The sequence below is a fragment of the Rissa tridactyla genome, chromosome Z (assembly GCF_028500815.1).
Source record: "Rissa tridactyla isolate bRisTri1 chromosome Z, bRisTri1.patW.cur.20221130, whole genome shotgun sequence".
NCBI lineage: Eukaryota > Metazoa > Chordata > Aves > Charadriiformes > Laridae > Rissa > Rissa tridactyla.
The window spans coordinates 76519926-76541134 of record NC_071497.1 but is presented as its reverse complement, the minus strand read 5'-3'; the positions used below and the strand labels follow the sequence as shown (position 1 = coordinate 76541134).

The 21209-nt window shown below is 59.0% G+C and overlaps 1 protein-coding gene across 2 annotated transcripts; it reads left to right on the top strand.

Annotated features, from left to right (window-relative positions):
• Window positions 1–3789: 3789 nt before the first annotated feature.
• DNAJB5 (DnaJ heat shock protein family (Hsp40) member B5) lies at window positions 3790–20112 on the top strand. Of its 2 annotated transcripts, none has more exons than XM_054186584.1 (4): window positions 3790–3866; window positions 10730–10974; window positions 13036–13634; window positions 18049–20112. In XM_054186584.1, the coding sequence occupies exons 2-4, from the start codon at window positions 10764–10766 to the stop codon at window positions 18280–18282; spliced, it is 1044 nt and encodes a 347-aa protein (XP_054042559.1). In that variant the 5' UTR covers window positions 3790–3866; window positions 10730–10763; the 3' UTR covers window positions 18283–20112. The 2 variants fall into 2 exon arrangements, with proteins under 2 accessions (XP_054042559.1, XP_054042557.1); XM_054186582.1 differs by lacking the exon at window positions 3790–3866 and adding an exon at window positions 10420–10656.
• The last annotated feature ends 1097 nt before the right edge of the window (window positions 20113–21209 follow it).

Below are 21209 nucleotides of genomic sequence, written 5' to 3'. Positions count from 1 at the left end.
CTGGGAACCACTCGAGAATAGAGGCAGGAAGGAAAAAAAAAAAAGAAAAAAAGAAAAAATAACCCAGCTGGCAGCACAGACGCTGCCGGGAGAGGAAGCGGCAGGTTGAGACAAGGACACGACTCATTATGCCACCCCCGCAGGTGCAGAGCGCCGAGCGGCAGCACGCTGGCAGGGGGGAGGCAACGGCCGGCATCCTCAGCCCCAACCAGGGAGGACAAACCCAACGCCATGAACACCATCATTATGGCTAAGAGTGGTGTCCACCCTCTTCCTCCAGCATGCCCTCGGAGGGCGGTCAGGCTCTGCTGAGATGCAGTGCCACGCGGATGTGGTAGATGCTGCTGGAACAAGCTCTTCCAGTGCCATCACCATCCTCAGAGGTTTTCAAGGTCAGCCTGCATACAGCTGCAAGCAGCCCACTCTGCTCAGCTGGACTGACCTGGCTTGGAGCATGAGACCTCCTGGGGACCATTCCCATTTGGATTATCCCATGCTCTGAACTGAGCAGGCACAAGCCCGCTGCATGCTGGTGCTACCAACAAAGTCAGGGTGACTGGGAGCTGGTGAGAGCTGAGAGCCACCTGGGTTTAGTGGTTTCCCTGGGGGACAGGCCAGGAGGTGGATGAGCCCTAAGGAAGATCGCCATGTCCTCAGGACAGAACTCACCTGCACAGATGGCAGTTTCAGCAGTTACCAAGACGCAGGTCTGACCTGGAAGGTGACCCACTAGCACCTCCTCGGAGATGCATTAACCTCAGACTACAGCCAGGTCAGAAGCAGGGGGGGAAATGGGGCGTTAATCCAATGATAAAACCATGGGCATAGATTTTTCCTCTTGCAGCCCTGTCCTCATCCTGCAGCTCAGGGTGCTGGAAAAGGCAGGCGGCATCTCCAAGGATGGGAACAGGCAGGAAGAAGAGACAGCACTGAATGCGTGGGTGCTGCTCTTGCCGTGGAGAACAGAGTACAAACCCTGCTGCTGCCAAGCCCAGTGTCCTCAGATGCATCTCCCCAGCTCACCCAGCCACAGTCGCCAGAGACTTCCCCGCGCCGCGCTGAGTGGGGGAGTTCGAGCAGGACGGGGGTAGCACCGCAGCGAGAAGCGCTCCTCACTCCTGCCCCATCTGCTCAGCCGCAGGGAGATCCAGACCCAGCTCGGAGGAGGTGGTGGCAGTGACAGGGGAAATGCCTCCTTCACAGTGGTATGATGCCCACCAGGAACAGGCTTCACAGCCGGCACTCAGGCAGTAAGTTGCAGAGCTCAGGGGCCTCATCTACTGCTCTGACCTTTAGACACCAAGTAATGATGTCTTAACCAAGAACAGCCCAGGCTGTGGCTCTCCATCCTCTCTGGGACAGAGACCCATATCTGGGGTGCAGGGGAGGAGCTAAGGCTCCAGGGGAGCACACCATGCTCCTCACTCCCACAGCCTGGAAATTTCCCACACCAGAAGCACCGTCACCAACCCTCAGTGGCTTTCTCTTTCCAGGAATTTGCTTAATTGCCTCTTGATCCCAGACATGTTTCTCCCATCTCCCCTCCATCCCTCTACCCAAGGCCACCAATTCCACAAATCAATCACAAACTGCTTCACAAAACACGCTTGCACCCCGAGGTGCCACTGCCTCTTCCCCCACCGATGCCCCGTTATGGGAAGGGAGCTCGAGCAACCCTTCCCCACTCACCTTCCCCCCAACACACAGGATTTTATTATTCCCCGTCATGCCTCCCTCAGTCATCTCTTCCCCCAGACGGAAGAGAGCCAGTTTATGTAATTGTTCCTTCTATGGAAACAGCTTCGTACCTTTAATTATTCCTGCCACCCCTCCCTGCACTTTCCCGGCGTGTCTTTAAAAGGGTGCGGATGTGCCGGCAGGCAGACGGGCTCTGAAGGAGGAACAGTTTTGGTTAAGACACCCACTGCACTCCAGGAGGGCGGCCGTGGTCTGCCCTGACCCCGCTCCTGCCCAGCTTGCAGCAGCAAAAGGGACGCTGGACGAAAGCCCTTGTTTGTGCACAAGCAGGCTGCAGACCAAGCAGATCATTTGTGAGCACGGGGACAGACAGCACCAGCTCCCCCCCAGGGCCTCCAACACCCCCGGCGATGAAAGGCCGATGAAAGGGAACAAAAAGCGTTTGCAAGCCCAGGGCAGCAGCACGGCGTGGGACAAGCTGCACGAGCCATGAACCCAGAAATGACTCCAGAACACCCCATTCAGACACCTCCTCAGTAAGGGGAAGCACGCAGTGGTTACAAAAGCACCCTCTAATCATGACAAATGCCATATTAACAGCCACAACCATTCATACCGCCGCTTAGCTTCATCTACGAGCTGCAGGACCTGCTTCCCCCTCCATGTGGGGACAGGTCTGCAGGCAGGACACTGTCCCAAGAAGGATCATTGCTCTGCACCAAAGCAGTACCTAGAGAGGCCAAGAAGCAGGCTTGTTTCTCAAGATGGGGAGGTTTCCTAGCACAAAATCCAAGACACTGGGTCCAGACAGATCCTCTGACTAGCAGCCACCTCACTCCAAATCTAACCCTAGCCAGGATGCTGGAATGGTCAAGGAGGAGACTCACACTGCAAAAGCCCAAACACACTACATCCTTGGAAGGGATTATGTCATGATGGGGCTTTGCAGAGGTACAGCGCTGGGACCACATTTAGCTTAGCTCAGCTTTGAGGCTTCCCTGCTAGCTGGCCACGGCTGGGATGCACCAAAGCAAGCAGATCAGGAGCTGTTTTAAACATGGCCCCCAAGCCTCATGCAGGACACAGGCTTCAGAATACAGTGCCTTTTTCCTGATGAAAAAGCATACCCCAAGATGAGCCCTCACACCCTCCCAGCGCTACAGTGCCTCAGTTAACTCCAGAGAGGGAAGTCTCTGCTGCAGAAAGACTGCGGGCCTCATTGTATTGGGTGCTTGATCCAGGTACAGGGAGCACTCACCATCATCCCCATCAGATAGATACCCTCAGACCACCTCACACAGCGATCCCACAGGCTCATTCTTCCTCCCATCCCAGACAGCCCCATATGAAGCAGGGTGCCACCTTTGCACAGGCTCCCAGGAGGCCCACGTTGACCTGTAACCCCACCAGCACAGCCCAGCTGCAGGCGCCCACCTTGCACCAGAGCAGGGCACAGCTCCAGTGCCTCCTTCCCTCCCTGCAGCCCTTCACCCTCCAGCCTAGCCCCTACTGACAACTTTCTCCCCCAACTTCCCACTCTGGGATGGTTCTTCCTGACCGCACAGCCTCCCTCGGCACCACCACAGCCCGGCCTGTGGCCTGCCTCCCCTCGACGCCTGCACACCCGGCTGCAGGGGCCCACAGCCCCACACCAGGCCCCACACCAGACCCCAAGCCAGGCCCGCAGGCCCTACGGCAGGCCCCACAGGCTTCACCCCGGGCCCTACGGTATGCCCACAGACCCCACACCAGGCCCACAGGCCGCACGGTAAACCCGCACGGTAAACCCACACGTGACCACACGTGACCCCCCGTGCCCCCACCCGCGCAGGCGCCCCGATGACGTCACAGCCTTCCAGAAGATTCCCACCCTCCCTCCCCCGGGATCCCGCTGCCACAAACTTGCCCCTGACCAATGAGAGCGCCGCGAGGGGGCGGTGCCGGCTTGAATTGACCAATGGAAAGACGGAGGCCGGAGGCTTCCACCCGCCCCGCCTTCCCGCCCCCGCCTCGGGAAGAGCCAATCAGAACGGCGTATGTCGGCGACGGACAGCCCGCCGGCCCAACGGGGCGGGGCGCGCGCGGGCGGGACTCCCCTGACGTGGCGGCCGGGGGGCGGGGGCGGGGGCGGCTCAGAGAGCGCGCGGCGCCCCGGGACAGCGCGACCGGTGAGTGCCGGGGGCGGCCGTGGCGGCCCGGCCCCACCGCGCTGCCCCACACACCGCCGCCCCACACACCCCGCCCCGCACACCCCGCCGAGCCGCTGCCGGAGGCCCGGTGGGGACGGGGGCGCGGGACCGCCGCCCCCTGCGCTGACAGGGCGTCGCTGTGGGGCCGGGGAGGGGGGGTAGGCCCTCTGCCCTGTGGGCTGACAGGGTGTCGCTATGGGGCGGGGGTGTCAGGCCCGCTGTCCCGTGGGGTGACAGGGCGTCGCTATGGGGCGGGGGTGGGGGGATCAGTCCCCCTGCCCTGTGGAGTGACAGGTTGTTGCTATGAGGCCGGGGGAGTCAGTCCCCCTGTCCCATGGGGTGACAGGGCTTCACTATGGGGCAGGGAATGTCAGTCCCCTTGTTCCGTGGGGTGACAGGACATCGCTATGGAGTGGGGGGGTGTCAGTCCCCTTGCCCCGTGGGGTGACAGGACGTCACGGTGTGTCGGGAGGGTCAGTCCCCATGCCTCATGGAGTGACAGGGTGTCACTGTGGGGCTCGGTGTCAGTCTCTCTGCCCCATGGAGTGACAGAGTATCGCTATGGGTCTGGGAGATCAATCCCTTTGCCATATGAGGTGGCAGGGTGTTCCTGTGGGTCGGGGGAGTGTGCGAGTCCCCCTGCCCCATGGGGTGACAGGGCATCACTGTGGGGCTGGGGGATCAATCCTTTTGCCATATGGGGTGACAGGGTGTCGGTATGGGGCTGGGGGATTCAGTCCCTGTGCCCCATGGAGTGACAAGAGTGTCACTGTGGGGCTGGGGCGATCAGTCTCCCTGCCCCGTGGGGTGACAGGGCGTCACTATGGGGCTGAGGGGGTCAGTCCCTTTGGCGTATGTTGTGATAGGGTGTTGCTGTGGGGCTGGGAAGGGGAGGTTAGCCCCTCTGCTCCTTCATGGGTGGGGAAGGGAGGCTAGCCGCTTGCCCCCCAGAGGTGACAGGGCGTCCCTATGGGGCTAAAGGCTGGGGAGGAAGGGGTTGGCACCTCTCCCCCACACCCTGGGGTGACAGGGTTTCCTGGTGGGGCTGTGGGTCAGCCTTAACTGCTCTGCCCTTCCTAGTTACAGTGTGTCCCCATGCGTTTGAAGGGGGTGGAAGGGGTTAATCTCCTGGTGGGGCTGTGGGTCAGCCTTAACTACTCTGCCCTTCGTAGTTACAGTGTGTCCCCATGCGTTTGAAGGGGGTGGGAGAAGGGGTTAATCCCCCTGCCCCATAACAGTAACAGTACATCCAAGTGGGGCTGGGAGGAAGGGGTTAACCCCCCCACACACCCCCCCCCCCCGGGGCTGTAGTGCTCCCTTCGGGAGGGAGAGGGCATGAGGTGAGGGTTAACCCCTCTTTCCCTTCCTACTTTGGAAGGAATTATATGCCCTGTTGGGGCTGTGTGGTGGGGCCAGGAAGGGGTTAAAACCACCACCCACCCCCCCCCCCCCAAAGTTGGGCATACGAGTGTATCCCAGTGGGCCTGAACTGGCTGGTGAGAAAGTGGGTAACCCCCATCAGGTGACAGTAATTGGGGTCGAAGGGGGCAGCAAGGAAGGGGTTAAGTCCTGTCCCCAGTCGAGGTGACAGTGTGTCCCAGGAGAGCTGGGGAGGAAAGGGTTAACCCGCTTTCCCCTTGGGGCAGGCAGTGGGTCCCAGTGAGGCGTCACCCCAGCCAGGGGACAGCACCCCAATGGGGCTGGAAAGGGGGGACCCTACATGGGAAGATGCTTGGGGGGTGCTTGACCCTGTCTCCTGCAGGGGGGGTTCAACCACCCACCCTCGGTGGGGCTGTAGGTGAGGGTCCCTCTGTGATGAGACATTGAGAGGGGCTTGACCCCATCCCCACACCACTGTGAGCACCCTGGTGGGGCTGGAAATGGGGGACTTTACATGGGATGGGGGGCAGCAGGGGTGGGGGTCTTGACCCTGTCCCCACCCAGGATCCAGCACCCAATAGGGTTGGAAATGGGGGACTCTTTTTGGGGGGGGGGGTGGCAAGGGTGGGGGCTTGACCCCGTTCCCCAGGCAGGCTGGCAGCGGGGGCAGTGCTGGCAGAGGCAGCGAGGGGAGGGTTAACCCCGTCCCCACGCAGGTGCTGGCACCCCAGTGGGGCTGTCGGTGGGGAGGGGGAGGCGGGCGGTGCGTGTGGGGGCTCGGGGAGGGGATGATTCATTGCGGGTAGTCATGACATTGCTGCCTGGTTGCCTGCGGCTGCCAGCCGGCACGGGCACGGGTGGTTCTGCCACGGGCACGGGTGGCTCTGCCTGCCCCGGCACGCTGAGATTCCCGCCAGCTCCCTAACCGAATCCGGGACACGCTGCCATGCCAGCCATCCTGCTCTTCTGGAGCCGCGCCGAGAGGTACGCACCCGCTCCGGCACCCATCCCGGTATCCATCCCGGTACCCAACCCGGCACCCACCCAGACACCCACCCCGGTACTCAGTGCCCGGTGCCTGGCAAGCCAAAGGGATTCCCAACGCCTGGGGACGCAGTGAGCTTGGGGGCTGTCACCTGCCTGGCGTCTTGCTCGCCGAGGGTGGGATGCCGGGTGATGTCCCGGTACAGCTTCTGAATTTCGGTGTGGGGCATCCAGACAGGATGCTCTCGGCAGCCTGCGAGTGATGGTGAGGGACACAGGGGAACGCAGTGGCATTGTATTTCCTTGGCATGCTTGAAGGTGACTTCTCAGAAGTAGGTTTTTGGAGGAGGTGCCGTCCCGGTGCCCCCCAGTTGCTGGGTGGGAGCGTGGCGGTCGGAGCCTGCTGCTGGGGCACCGATGCCGGTGCCTGGGGAGGGGGACACAGGGACCCCCGCGCATCCCAAGGGGATGTGCAAATTGGTTAAGTGACTTTTTTTTTTTTTTTTCTCCCACATCGCCGCCGCCCTACTTTTCTCCCTCCCCGATTCGCCTGGCGGGTGCAGAGCCCTGGGCGTCAGCAGAGTCGGTTTTGGGGACGTTTTTGGGGGCTCCTGGCTGCGCTCCCTGCTCCTCGGCGGGGGCTGCGCGGGGGACGTGACTGTGACGGGGCGGCTGGGTGCCTTGCGGCAGCAGGGAGGGAGGATGCTGGAGCTGACGGCAGAAGTGTCTTAATCTGACGGTTTAGCGTTGAGAAACCAATTAAAAGGAAAATTACGGCTCGGCAAGCGACTCCATTGAAGGGTGTCCCCCCCGTGCGCGGCTGGGAAGGGCACAAAGGACGGCAGCTCCCCGGCAGCACTGCATCCGACGGCAGCTCGCCACCGAAGCCCTTTCAGAGCCATCCCGGGAGCGGAGGTCAGAGGCAACCGTGGCTGCCGGGCTGGCGCGGAGCTGCCTTTTCGGTGTCCCCAAAGAGCTGGAGCGGGAGGCTCGCCACCCCAGCATACCTTGGCGGCAGCAGCAGCATCCCCGGCACCAACCGGCACTTTCCTCTCCACCGTCCCCCTGCCACCCTCCGGTGCCCCCTGTACGGGCACACAGCACCAGCCGGCGCCTGCGGACAGCTGCGATGTTTAAAATAAAACTCGAGCCTTTAAAAATTACGGCTTGGACTCTGAATGTGTTCGTAAAGTTTCGGTAAGTGGGTTTCCGCCTCTCGACCTTACGTCCTCCTTAAACCACCACCGGTGCCCATCCCTGGCATCCCGCGGTGACCTTGTACCCCGGGATGGAAAAAAAAACCCCAAACCACCACCCTCCCCGGTGCCGCTGCCAGGGCGGGTTTGTTCCCTTAGATGACTGCCGAGCAGAGGGATTATGTCAAACGATCGCTATTCAGCTGGCGCGCTCATCCAGCGGTTGCATGGGCTGATGTCATGTGCGGGGCCGGAACAAAGATTTAATTCTTTATTTAATTATTTTTTTTCTTTTTTTTTTGTGGTTGCAAGAGGCTGGACTGGCTCGGCGGGGCTGGGGGAGATGCCTGTGGTTTTCTCCAAGGCCGGGTGGCCGTGGCTTGTCTGAAGGTGTCCAGTTTGGGAGGGCGATGCAGGAATGGCCTTGCCCCCAACCCCCCGGCCCCCCACCCCCAAAACCCGCCCTGCGGCTCCTTCCCCCCCCCCACCTTCCTCCCTGCTCCCGAGGGGGTTAAATGGGAAGGCAGGAGAAGGATGACTGAGCAGAAGGGGGAGAGGAGCTGGTGGCAAGGCGCAGCTGATCCCAGGGAGGTGGGAGGGAGGGAAGGAGGCTCTGTGGGGACAGAGTCGTGTTTTACCATCATCGCGCATGTGAGTGTCGCCTCCGGAGTGTGCCTTCACCCACCGGGTCACCCGCCGGCGGCTGGTCCTCACCGGCACGGTAAACCGCGGCGCCGGGATGCGTTTCGGTGCAGAAATTCCCCCCTTCCCCTACCCCAGCTGGACGAAGGGGTCCCTGTCTGGGAGAGCGTACCCTGGTGGGCATCCCCACCCTGGCTGAAGACCCTTCAGTGGTCAAGACCAGAGATCTTGCGGGGAGTGACAGCATTTTGCCGGGACAGGATGTATTTTTGTGGGATGTGCCGTGGGGTTTTGGTCAGGTGAGGGGGTCCTGGTGGTGCTATCAGATTGGGCTGCATGGGGTCGGAGTCGGGCGCTGTGGTCCCCAATGGGGGGGACAATTGAAGGTTTGCCACCTCTGTGTCTCTCGAGCAGGAGTGCGACAGGGTTGTCTTCGGTGCTACCTGGCTTGTCCTCGCCGTGGGAGAGTCGGCATCATCCAGACAGGGAACAAACCCTGGTGCAGGTCATGGGGATGGTCATGGGGAGCCCCTGCCCCACACCAGAGACTGCCGTTGGGTAGGGAGGGCTGACCTTTGCGGGGGGGGGGGGGGGATTGGCAGGTTATCTCTCACACCCCTCCTCCCATAGCTTGCCCAGGGTCTCCTGCAGCCCCCCAGCCCGGCGGGGAGGGCAGATGGGGAGGTGGGCAGGGGACAGAGCATCCCCCAGCGCCTGCGTGGGCTGGGTGCTGGCAGTGGCTCTGCGCGCAGGAGCTGGTACAGAAACGTGCTGGCATCCAGGAGCGGCCACGGGAGACGCTGTCGGATGCTCTTTACGCCCCCAGGGACCTTCTCCCATCTTTCTGTAGACCCCCCCCTGCCCCGATCTGCCTCACATGGCTGCGGGTGCCCCCATCTCCCCTCGCCGTGTCCTTCAGAGGTACCTTGGGTGCCTTAGCCCTCCTCCCCACCTACAGCAAAGGACCTGCTCCATGGCGGGGGCAAAAAAGAGCAGAAGGTGGTGGTTTGAGGCGAGGTGGCCAATTTCCAAGCCCCCATAGCAGTGACCCAGCCTCAGAGGGGTTATTGCCTGAGGCATGACCCAAGGCCAGCCTTGGATGGATTGGGCTTTGAGCAACCTGGTCTAGTGGGAGGTGTCCCTGCCCATGGCAGGGGGGTTGGAACAAGACGGTCTTTAAGGTCCCTTTGAACCTAAACCATTCTATGATGCTTGGGATGGCTGCCAGAGGCTCAGTGCACCGCAGGGGTGCATGGCCACCCTCATCTAAGCTGCTGTGGTTGGGGGGGTCCCTCTGTGACCACCACTGGGAGCTTATGGATAGAGTAAGGACCGGAGGCAACATCTGGTAACTTGTCTGATGGTGAAGGAAAAGGCCAAGGCTCACAGCCCGTGCAGAAATCCATCAGCTGTAGGGGTACAATGGGCTGGGGTGTTTGGAGCAAGGATGGGGTGAAACCTGGACTGTAGTGGGGAGCAGGACGTGAGCACGAGGACTTGGCAGAGCGCAGCGGGGCTGCTGGGGCAACACATGGAGAAGAGCGGGGCCAGCAGCGAGCATGGAGCTGTGCTGTGTGAGGCAGGGGGAAACAGCCAGGCTCGAGGGGGTTGGGAATTCGTTGTCAGATAACCAGATAACCAAAGGTCAAGAAGCAGCGGGAAGCGTCGCTGGAGAAGTATGGGTCTTGCTTAGCCTCTGCCTGGAGGAGGTACCCTCCCATCTCCTCTGCCTGGTCCCTGGGTCTCTGCGACTCCAGCAGCGTGACTAGGGAAAGAATTAATTGCCTGTCCTTTTCCTTCCTTGGGTTACAGCCACCAGGTTTTCCATGCCTTAGTAAGGCATGGCCCCAGCCTCGGCCCCTGTGCGACAGAGGGAGTGAGCCCTGGGTTTCTGGCTTGCTGCAAGATGTAGTTAGAAGCTCTTGGGGAGTGCAAGTCAGGCTATAAAGCATGGGGTTTTTTTAAAAAAACAAAAAAATAAAAAAGCCCTCCCACCATCACAAGATGTTTCCGTCTAACGGCTTCGTTCTCTCTTCGCTAAATAGAAATTACGGCTCTGACACACCGGAGGCGCTTATCTCCAGCTGAATGCCAATTGCTTTCAGGAACAAAATGTTTGAAGTTCCTTTAAGGTGAAGGCAGCAGCACAGACCCCGCTGCTGCTTTCAACCTCCAGAAACCTGCTGTCATCACCAGGACCCAGGTCCCAAGTCCCTGTCTGGGAGAGAAGCAGGAGGGGGGACGCACACGGTCTGGCAGCTACATTTAGACATAGCTCAGCCCTCCTGGCTCGGCCCAGGGGGGACGGGACGGGGACGCGGTCCTGGCCTGACGTTAGCAGTGGCGTGGCCCCTATAATAACGCCGTGCCCCGGCTCTCGGGCTCTCCCTCTCCCTGTCAGCCTCAGAGATGAGCCTCCCCGTCCCCGCCGTGGGGTTTGGTGGGGTAAAACCGGAGCCGGGGCAGGTCCTGGTGCCGGGGCTCTGACCTCTGTTGGGAAACGTGGACTTGAGCTGGCTGTGGTGCTGTTGGCCAGTGAGACGCGGGGAGCATCGGCTCCGCGATAAGTGCGTGCCGGTCCTGTCCCTGGCAGCCTTGGTGTGATATTCACCTCACGGAGAGCTGTCTTTCTGCTTTCAGGAATAAGTACTCGGCTCCCGGCAGCGTCGCCGTCATGGGGAAGGACTATTACAAGATTTTGGGCATCCAGTCCGGTGCCAACGAAGATGAAATCAAGAAAGCCTATCGGAAAATGGCCCTGAAGTATCACCCAGATAAGAATAAAGACCCCAACGCCGAGGAGAAGTTCAAGGAGATCGCGGAGGCTTATGATGTCCTGAGTGACCCCAAGAAACGAGCTGTTTATGACCAGTATGGGGAGGAAGGTAAGGGGACCACTTGGAGGCAGGGCTGTGGGGTCAAAATCCGTTTTCGCATGGAGGTGTCCCTGTGGGTCATACCTGCCGCTGAAATAGGGCTAATAGCTGCAAAGCTGGGGAGGGCGAAGGCTCTGCTGATGCCAGAAATCGCCTCTTGACCTGCTTCTCCCTGGGCTGCACCGCTTTTCTAACCCACCACCCTGCTTCCCAGGATGGCCAGGCTCTCCCTGCCCTCCTTCCCAAAGTCCCAGGAGCCAGCTGAGGCAGTGGAGGTGGAAGGAGCTCACCTTGTGGGTCATACCCGGGGTAATTAGTTAGCAACCCTTTAATTGACCTAAATATCCCCGTAGAGAAATACTGCTTTTGCCCACATTCCCCCCCCTATTTGGGCGCTTGTCCTGCTGTCCTTCCTGGTACGGGCTGACCTACAGGATTCAAAGCTTTTCCCAATTTAAGTAATAGGTCCTTGTTTTGAAACCAAGCGCCTGCTGTTGTCTGGTGGTTGGCACGGAGGAGGAGGAGGAGGAGAGCGGCTCCACCGCAGGCGGCCTTATTAGTCGAAGATGGAAGAGCGCAACCCCATTCGAGGAGAGCGCCGAATAGCATCTGCATTAATCAGCCCAGGGCTTGGGTGCTTAAAAGAGCAGGAGGTCTGGCAGGAGCAGGCTGCTGGGTGGAAGAGGCAGCCCCTCTCGCGGGGCCAGCGGGCAGGTGCATCCCCCTTAACGAGCCACCGGCAGAATTAACCAGTGGTGGGTTAATTCTCGACCCGTTAGTTATGTCAGGGCTGTGATGGATGAACCAGGCACAGTGATTTGCCACCCTGTTAAATAAGAAGAGGCTGTCTCAAGTGGGAAACCAGCCTTTCCCCACAGGCACCTGAAATCAGAGCCGGCTTGGGCTGGCGTCATGGGATTAAAGGTGAAACCTCCTGGCTGTACAGTCTGTTAGGGACGAGGCCTTGCCAGGGGTCTGGTGAAATCGACCCCTCCTTGCAGCAGGATGGGGAGTCCCAGCAAAGCCAAACTCTGTCGGACCACTCATGGTCCGTGGTCCCCCACACCTAATATTTCCCATCAGACGTCTTTTATTTGGAGCAACATGTCTTGGGGATTGGCATTTCAAGGGGCTTCTGGGTTCCACACACAGGGGTAAGCGAGATGTTGTGAAAGCCGCCCCACCGACACAGAGTATTAACTTAATCGACAAGAAAAAAGACCCCCAAATTTGCCCGCTCTGCACTTGTCCCCCTTCTATCTCTGCGGGGCCAGGGGGCAGCAGGCGGCTGGCAGGAGGGACAGCCCGTCAGAAATGTCAGAAATAGCCCTTCACTGTCACTGACGTGCCCTGAAAATAGTCCTTGGCTTAACCCTTCCTGGCCCCTCCTGGTCAAAAATAACCTTGCAGAGCGTGTCTGTCCTCCTTGGGGGGCCACTTGTCGTGTGCCTTGGCTGCTTGGGACTCCAAAGGAGGGGTTGCAGTGACATAAGGCTCAGCCTAGAACCTGGCAGGGGAGGTTGCCAAAAGGTCCAAGCCTTGAGCTCTACCTGGCATTTTGTACAGTGTGTATGCAGGGAGCCATGTGTCGACCTGGAGGTCTGCTGACCTCCACCTGCTCTGCCACCCAAAGTCACTGGGCTCAAAGGCTCTTCTCACCTGCAGGACATGATGCTTCTGGACTGTGGCCCTCGGTGCAGCCCAAGAGACAGGGCTATTTGGGTAGAAGGGAGCCTGCCCGTAGGGAAAAATGGAGATTGGGTTGTCAAGAAATGTTTTAAATGAAAAGGCTGTGAATTAGGTGGGGACAACCAAAGAAGCATTTCAATAGGGATAGCAGGGACAAAACCTGAATGGATTTTCAACTGTGTTATGGGTTGGGGTGGTGCCTTCCCTGCCCATGCTCTCTGCAGGTGTCTGGGCTGGAGAGGGTGACCTGCACCCTTTGGGAGATGCTGGAAAGGCTGCCTGGAGCCAGCAGAGACCACTCTCCCGCCTGGAATGTGTGGTCCTGGCACGGTGTCCACTGGTGGGGAGCGTTGGTGTCTCATCTTCCCCCTTCTTTTCCAGGTCTCAAAACTGGAGGTGGCTCTTCAGGTGGCTCAGGAAATACTTTCCACTACACCTTCCATGGAGACCCCCACGCTACCTTCGCGTCCTTCTTCGGAGGCTCCAACCCTTTTGACATCTTCTTTGCTAGCAGCCGCTCCCGAATGTTCAACGGCTTTGACCAGGAAGACATGGATATCGATGACGATGATGACCCTTTCAGTGCCTTCGGTCGGTTTGGCTTCAATGGCATTAACGGCGTTCACCGGCGGCACCAAGAATCCCTGCACACGCGGAGGAAGGTCCAAGACCCACCCGTCATCCATGAGCTCAAGGTGTCCCTGGAAGAGATCTACCACGGCTCCACCAAGAGGATGAAGATCACCCGCAGAAGGCTCAACGCTGATGGCCGGACCATGCGGACTGAGGACAAGATCCTAAACATTGTCATCAAACGGGGTTGGAAGGAAGGAACCAAAATCACATTCCCCAAAGAAGGGGACGCCACCCCAGACAACATCCCTGCCGACATCGTCTTCATCCTCAAAGACAAGCCTCACTCGCACTTCAAGAGGGATGGGACGAATGTGGTCTACACGGCAAACATCAGTCTTAAAGAGGTGGGTATGGGTGGGAAATCACACAGGTTGAGAGGTGGTGCTGGATGGTGGCATGTGGGGCCAAGTCGTGAGTCAGTCCTTGTCCTGCACCGATGAGGAAGGACCAGGTAGGTCGCGAGAGACACGAGCAAAGACCTCTGCAGAGGGGAGCTGCAGAGGCCAACTTGTGCTTGGTTTTGGAGGTGCTCAAGCTCCATGCCAGGAGTAGGACACAGGTGCTGCAGTCCCTGCTGAATGCGCCTTGCTTCTTGCGCCAATACAGGTGGTATTTACCCATTTTCTGCCTTCCCCATATGTCTTGTCCTTCTATTTTAGCGTAGGGTATTCACATGTGGAAGAGAGCCCAGATCCTCCATTAGGAACAAGGGAAAGCCCAAGTTGGCTGGCATGAGTCTGGTCCATGCTTGCTCCCATAGCCTGCTGTGTCTTAGTGACTGTCCAGGATAGCGCAGGGAGCCTCTCCGCACGGACAGAGAGCAGCATCGCACAGAGCAAGGTGGTACCTTGCCCTCCCAGAGCAACAATTTAGCCAAAACCATCTGCTTTCCTTGGTTCTGGCTTCCCTAGATAAAGAACCAAATAGATGAAAGACACGGGCAGTGAGCAAAATCCAACACACACAGGCTGCCGGCCCTGGAGGTCACATCAGGGCTGGATGCATCAGAGCCAGCAAGCTGCGCGAAGGTGGGAGAGGAAGGGGAGATTTCCGCAGTACAAGATGTGCCGTTCACTGCCACTGCTGCTGTAGAACTACCTTTTAATAAATCCCTGCTGGCAGCTGCATTTAACATTGACGGTTTTGGCAGCTGCCATTTGCTGTTCCTTTCAGACTGTAGACGCTGTCTGTCTTCTTAATGAGCTGATTTTTTATTATGTTTTTTTTTCTCATGAAGGCAGATTTATGTTCTCAAATGCATTTAATAGAAATAAGCTCAATGGGCCAGACCTGAGGTGGGGAAACGTGAGCTCATTAGTCTGCCCGCCAGCCAGGAGGGCACTGCGATGGCTCTGCATCCCAGCTGGGGCTGTGACCGGGTGTACTGGGGGCAAGGGGCAGCCACGTGGGTCGGGCAGAGCTGGGTGCTCCTGGAGCGGACTCGGATCAAGTTAACCTGCAGACTCAGGAGTTGTATTTCCTTCGTGGTGCAAAGTGAGGAGGTTTATTCCTGCGGTGGCTGGCTTCCCTGGCGGCTCCAGAAATACTCAGGAGAGTATTTCTTATGCCTTATTTATGGAGCCGTGCATGCCATATCTCAGATCTTTCCTTCTGTGCATTCCCCTATCTGTAAAATTAACCCCAAGCCGGCTGTGCTGATGTCCAGACAATGTTAGCCCAAGTTCATGCGCCTGAGGGGCTCTCGCCTGGAGTTGTCCTTTGAGCAGCAAGTGGAGAAACCTGCTCCGGCCCCATGTGCCTATTGCACCAGAAGTGCTGGTGCTGGGTATCCATGATCTCCATGAGCAAGGCACGCGTGCTGGCATTTCTTTTGTACGGTGCAGTCACAAAGTGGAAAATTGCTGGTCTGGGCAAATTCCTCATCTCTTTGAGCTGGATTTTCTGGTCTCTGTCCCCCCCCCACTGTAAATCCAACATGCTGAGTGTCCTCAGGGAGCTGCTGGCCCGCCTGCCATCGCCAGCCTGCTGCTTGACAGGGCAGGGTGATACTTTGCTACTTTTATCTTCCATGAGAAGAAGTACCTTAAGTGCTCTGGAGCACGAGCAGGTGCCAGGAGATCCCTGATTCCATATGCCGCTACTGCAGTGTGTGACGGAGCGTATCATGGTGCAACCTCTCCATCACCCGAGCCTACAGCCATAGCCTTGGGCGCTCTCCTTGCACCCTTCCTCCCTGTGAATCTCGCCTTTTTTAGCTTGAGCTTTAGTCTTTCCCGTAGCACAGTGCCAGCAGGCAGAGCTGGGTGCTGTGATCCGCTGGTGGCCGTGGCGGAGACCCCTCGCCACCACCGCGCTGCCATGGGGAGCGAGGCACCTGGTCCTTGGGATGGGGGCACTCAGGAGAGCATCTTCCTCCCCTCCTCCTCCATCCCACAGACCCCTGCGCAGGACAACCCGGGGAGGCAATGCCCTCCCATGCCTTCATGTCCCGGCCCTGCTGGGTGCCATGTTCCTCCATCTGGGGTGGCACAGGGTGTTTGCCACCCGGCTGCTGCAGAAGCCGGAGGTGTTTGAGGGCTTCCCCAGGGACTCCTGGGCTGCGGGGAAGTGTCCCGACCTAAAATTACAGGCGTGCGCCGCAGTGGGAGGCCAAGGGAAGGAGGGATGGCACTGCTGTGCCGGCAGCTGCCTCTCCTGGGAGGCAGAGCTTCAGGCAGCGCTGCTGGCAGGGGCTTGCACCCGCCCTCGGCAGCCGCCCGCTTTGCATCCTTTACCTGGCATCACCTTCCTCGAAGCATCCGCACGTCAGCACCCGGCTGAGACGCGGCCGGTGGCAACGTCCTCCCCCCCGGTGGCTCCGCTGCGAGCGGAGGAGGGCCCAGCGCTGACCCAGATAAAGCTCTGCTCTCACAGCACAGCACTCAGCTATCAAACCCAGGGTGATTTCATCCTTAGGGATGAACCGAGCCTCTTTCTAGGATGCGGGGCAGCTCCCGCGGTTACTGGTGTTACTTCAGCAGCCGGTTTCCCAAATGCCAGCAAAGTTGCGCAGGAAGAATGAAAAACAGGGACATACGGTGGAGGAGCAATCTCCTCAGATTCTTGCATCTTGGCTCTGGGAAGGAAACATGAAAATCCCGTCTGCCGTCACTGCTACCGCCCGCTCCTGCTCGCGTCCCTCTGTTTGCCCCATCCACATGCTCCCATAGGGAGTTCCTGTTCTCCTTCCCATTTTGCGGCTGAAGATGTCCTTTCCCTGGCACACACGACCCCTGCAGCCCTCCACGGCACCTGATGGTGGACTCCAGGAATCAGGAGGGCTCCAGCATCCTTGGTTGAGCGTGGAGCAGAAACGCATTGTTGGGGGGAGATTGTCCTTTGCTTCCCCCTGAGTCTGCTGGAGATCCAGCCAAGCACCCACTGCTCGCACAGAGCTGGAGACAAGCGTCCTCCTGCAGCCAGAAGAGCTTATCCCAGGAGAAGACCCTCCCAGGAGGAGACCCTGTGCAGATGAGCTGTGCAAGGAGATGTCCCCATCTCTCCTGTTCTCTGCTCACCGGAGCCCACCAGCTGGCTCTGGCATCGGTCCCTCCGCCATCACCCTGGTGCAAAGCCCTGGCTCAGCCACAGAAGCCACAGCTGTTGGCCCCGAGCCAGCAGCCAGCAAGAGGAGAAGAGATGTTTCTCCTGGTGCCTGTTGCTGCTCTGCCACCAGAGGCTTTTCCTGGGGAGGGGAATGCAGAACATCCCCCCATCTACCCCAGAAAGAGCAATTGCATCCTCTGCCCCTCCCTTTGCCAGGGTATTTTGGGGGAGCTGGGACCCCCAGGGCCCGGCTTGGAGGGGTGGACCTGCACCAGCTCCCTGCCTGGAAGCTCAAGGCTGTACCCCCAGTAACCCCCCACCCCCTCTTCCAGAAGCATCGCTCCACATATCTCTTCCTCATCCCTTGCTGAAAGCCTGGAGACGATGCTGCCCACGTGTGCGCCGGCGCTGTCTGAGTTATTTAAGGACACGAGGATTTTCTTGCTGCATTCCCGTGTCACGTGGCTGGCTCCTGCAGGCCGGCCTGCGGCTGCCACAGCACCCACCACCCCAGCGGCTGCCGGGGGCTGGGGTACGGCGGGGTGGCACCCACACAACCAGCCCTTGGCTTTGCAACGGGGACCAGTGACAGGGACCAGCCCCCCGCCCCGGGACCCTGGCTTCTAGGAAAGCTCGGTGCTGTGTGTCCCACGCCGGTGTAGCCTTTTGGGGGCTGTTGGATGGGGTGGGTAGGATGCGGGCTGTGCTATAGATAACCCCCAGCGCCGGGCAGAGCTGCCGGGCTCCGCAGGGTGACAGCTGATGAAGCGCGGCGGCATCCGATGATCTCAGCTTGGGTTTTCGGCTGGCTGCCGGAGGTGGGGCGGTGAGGCCGGGGAAGGGAAGGGGCTAAATTTAGCCTGTCCTGTTGCTGCGAGCAGCCGGGTGCTTGCTGGTGGTGCCTCCTGGGGAGCCCAGGAGGAGGGGAGGGGGGTCCTTCCCCCCATGAGTCTGGGGCACCCCTCTCCTGGGGTACCCCTCACCCGGGACAACCTCTCCTGCAGCCCAGTAGATGGTGGTTGGACTGGGCTGGCACCAGCAGAGACCTGGGCTCGCTCTGGTGAGCATCAGCTGATGCTCTCAGGCATCATCCAAGGGGATACAGGTGGGGGGAGCAGGAGCAGCCGGTGCGGGGGACGGGGCGCGTCCGGTGGGATGCTTTGGGGTGTCAGCCCCAACTGATGGCGTGTCCCCTCTTCTTCCCCCCCCCAGGCCTTGTGCGGCTGCACCGTGAACATTCCCACCATCGACGGGCGAGTGATCCCGCTGCCCTGCAACGACATCATCAAGCCGGGGACAGTGAAGAGACTGCGCGGGGAGGGGCTGCCCTTCCCCAAGGCCCCCAGCCAGCGAGGAGACTTGATCGTGGAGTTCAAAATCCGCTTCCCAGACAGAATAGCTCCCCAGACAAGACAGATCCTCAAGCAGCACCTCCCGTGCTCCTAGAGCCCGGGGACTCTCCTCCAAGCAGCAATACTCCAAACGCACGTGCCACAGCACCCAGCCCGCGTGGAGCAGAGGTGCCACAGCACTTTCAAATGCAAAAAAAAAAACCAACCACCCTGTCACACCACTTTCCTTCCCCAAAAATCCCACCCACTCCACTGCCCCATCCATCCCTCTCCCCCACCCATCCCTCTCCCCATCCATCCCTCTTGGCCTGTTTTCTACTCCAGCAGCCGGGAGGCTCCTGCCCATCATGGCTCTCCCAGCTGCAGAACTTGCTATTTTTTTTTTCCCCAGAGGTCCAGCTTTTCCTCCTCACACAAGCGAGCAGCATGGGCCCTTTGCCTGGGGAGGCGCATCACGTTGTGGGTTTTTTTGTCACCTGCTTTTCAGGCCACCGTTTCCCATGAAAAGCTGGACTTGTCGGGGTCCGGCGCAGTGTAAATAGGACTCCGCGGGTTCTGGCGTCCCCGCTGTTAGTTTTTCTTTTCCCCTCTTTGATACTTGCTGCTGTTTGGGGTCCCGGCTGTCCCGCGGTGCCGATCACTGCTGCCCGCGGTGGCCCCCCCCCCTCCTGCCCCGTAGCCGGACTGTTTCTCACCTGGGACCACGGTACCAAGTCCGACCGTGGTCTGCACTCCTGTGCCAAGCCTACAACCGAGCCTCGGCTGTGCCAAACGCCGGAGCGTGTGGGGACGGTCCCGTCCATGCCCCTGCCCCTGCCCGGGGCTGTCCCCGCTGCCCGCCAAGCCCCTGCCAGCCGGAGGAGGGGGGAAAGCCCAGCGTGGAGCTTTCTTGTTCAGATGTGTTGAGTTTGCGTTGCTGCTTTTATAAATACATATATATATAGAGCTCGTTAGATAAACTCTGCAAGGGTTTTCCTCTGCCCATTTTGGGGTTCCTGGCATGGTGCACCCTGACTTATTTTTTCTGAGGGGGGGAGGCTGGTTCAGCCACACGAACATCAAGCCCATTGCAGTGGGGTGTGTGTGTGTAGCACAAGTCTGGGTGCAAAAGCAGAGCCAAGCGTGAGCAGAGCTGTGAGTTTCACTAGCGTTTGAGTTCAACCTTAGGGTTTTTCATAAGAAGAGAAAGGCACGTGTATATATTTTTCTACAGGAACGATTCATTCAGGAGGTGTTTCTGGGCGTCAGGGTGGAGCTGGGAGGCGCATGAGGCAGTCTGCTTGGTGGCTTCGTTTTCAAATGCTGTTATTTTTTTAAAACCTTCGGATTTCCATCAGGAGACTTTTTATATTTCTTACCTTTCTCAGCCCACTCTGCCTCGTGCCAGTCCTTTTTTCCCCGGGAAAGAGCTCCTACAGAGTGGGAGGCGCATTCAACCTGCCTTTGTACAGCTCCTCTTCCACCTCAGCACCGCCAAGAAAAACCCTGCCAAAATATTCCCCCCGCCCCGGGAATACTTTTTTTTTTTTTTTTTAAAAAAAAGTCATCACTGACTTTAAACAGGGGATCTCTTGGGGCAGGGGGGGCCAGCGCGGGGCATCCGTCGGGGCTGGGTGTACAGCTGTACAGCGTGTCATACAGGGCGAGGAGAGCTGTTGGGCGCTGCTTAATTAATTGCCCAGTTTGGGCGGTGAGGGGATGCTGACAGTTCCCTCCCCTGGTCCCTGTGGAGTTCGATGTAGAGAAAACCTGGTGGACACCGTGATTGAGAAGACAGGCCAGCGTGCAAATGCAAGCTGCTTTGTTTTTTCTTGATTTCACTCAGACCTGAATGTTTTATAGTGGGGATTTTTGTAATTTTTTTTTTTTTTTGTAATGTCAGTATTGAGAGGAAAAAAGAAATAAAGTATTTTAAAAAATACAATTCCTCGATGTATGTTGTGCTGTGATGGGAGATGCTGGGCTGTGCTCACGCATCCAGCGGGGACGGGGGCTCTGTGCCGGGGTCATCCCCATCTCCAGGCTGCCCCCCCGCAGGGCCAGGGGGCGAATGGGTGACCCGGTGTGTCACAGAGAATGGCTGCTGACCTCATAAAAAGGCATCAGTTGTGCTCATGACATTGCCAGGGGTCGGGAGCAGAACTGGTCAGGGGCTTGGTGTCCCCTCGAGCCTCCCAGGATGTGGCTAACACGGCAGTGGGGGGAGGGCGAAACTGAGGATAGGATGACCTTTTCTTCACAGAAAGAGTGGTGAGACACTGGAATAGGCTGCCCAGGGAGGTGGTGGAGTCACCGTCCATAGATGTGTTTAAGACTTGTTTAGATGTGGTGTTGGGGGATATGGTGTAGGGGAGAACTTTGTAGAGTGGGGTTGATGGTTGGACTCGATGATCCCAAGGGTCTTTTCCAACCTAAATGATTCTAGGATTCTATGGTTCTATGATTCTATGAAAGGGGGCTCCTTGCTGGCTGTCCAGGGAGGGGAGAATGGAGAGACACCAGTGCCCATCTCTTCTCAGAGGGGCCCTGGGGCAGGGCAAGAGGCTGCAGCACCAGTTGCACCCAGGGAAGGTCCTGCTGACACCCAGAAAGTTTGCCCAAAAAGCTCTCAGGAGGAGCAGCGATGAGAGCCGAAGTTACGGTCATGGTGGAGAGGGGATGGGGCAAACCCCAAAAGGGGGCCGTGGGTCATTGCCTCCTCCTGGGCGAGAGCTCAGGGTGGTGAAATCGCCCTGCAAGAAGCTGACCCTGAAGCCCACCCAGCAGATGGGGCTGCGAGCAGCTAATGGGCTAAACGGATTTGGGGGGGGCAGAGCCAGCACAGCCCCCCCCGGCCATGGGGGCTGACAATGCTGCCGGGGGTGGCCATGGGGCAGGGGATGGCCATGGGGAGGGGAAGCCCTTGGAACAGGAAGACCCATGGGGCAAGGGATGGCCGTGGGGACGGGATGGCCATGGAGCAGGAGCACCCATGGGGCAAAGATGCCCACGGGATGCCTGTGCCTGGCCCGGGGTGGGGCG

Excerpts from the sequence above, each read along its gene's own strand:
- DNAJB5 (XM_054186584.1), top strand. The coding sequence starts at position 10,764 with ATGGGGAAGGACTATTACAAGATTTTGGGCATCCAGTCCGGTGCCAAC. Across the intron at positions 10,975-13,035 it reads TGACCAGTATGGGGAGGAAG|GTCTCAAAACTGGAGGTGGC; the intron begins GTAAGGGGACCA and ends CTTCTTTTCCAG. Across the intron at positions 13,635-18,048 it reads CAAACATCAGTCTTAAAGAG|GCCTTGTGCGGCTGCACCGT; the intron begins GTGGGTATGGGT and ends TCCCCCCCCCAG.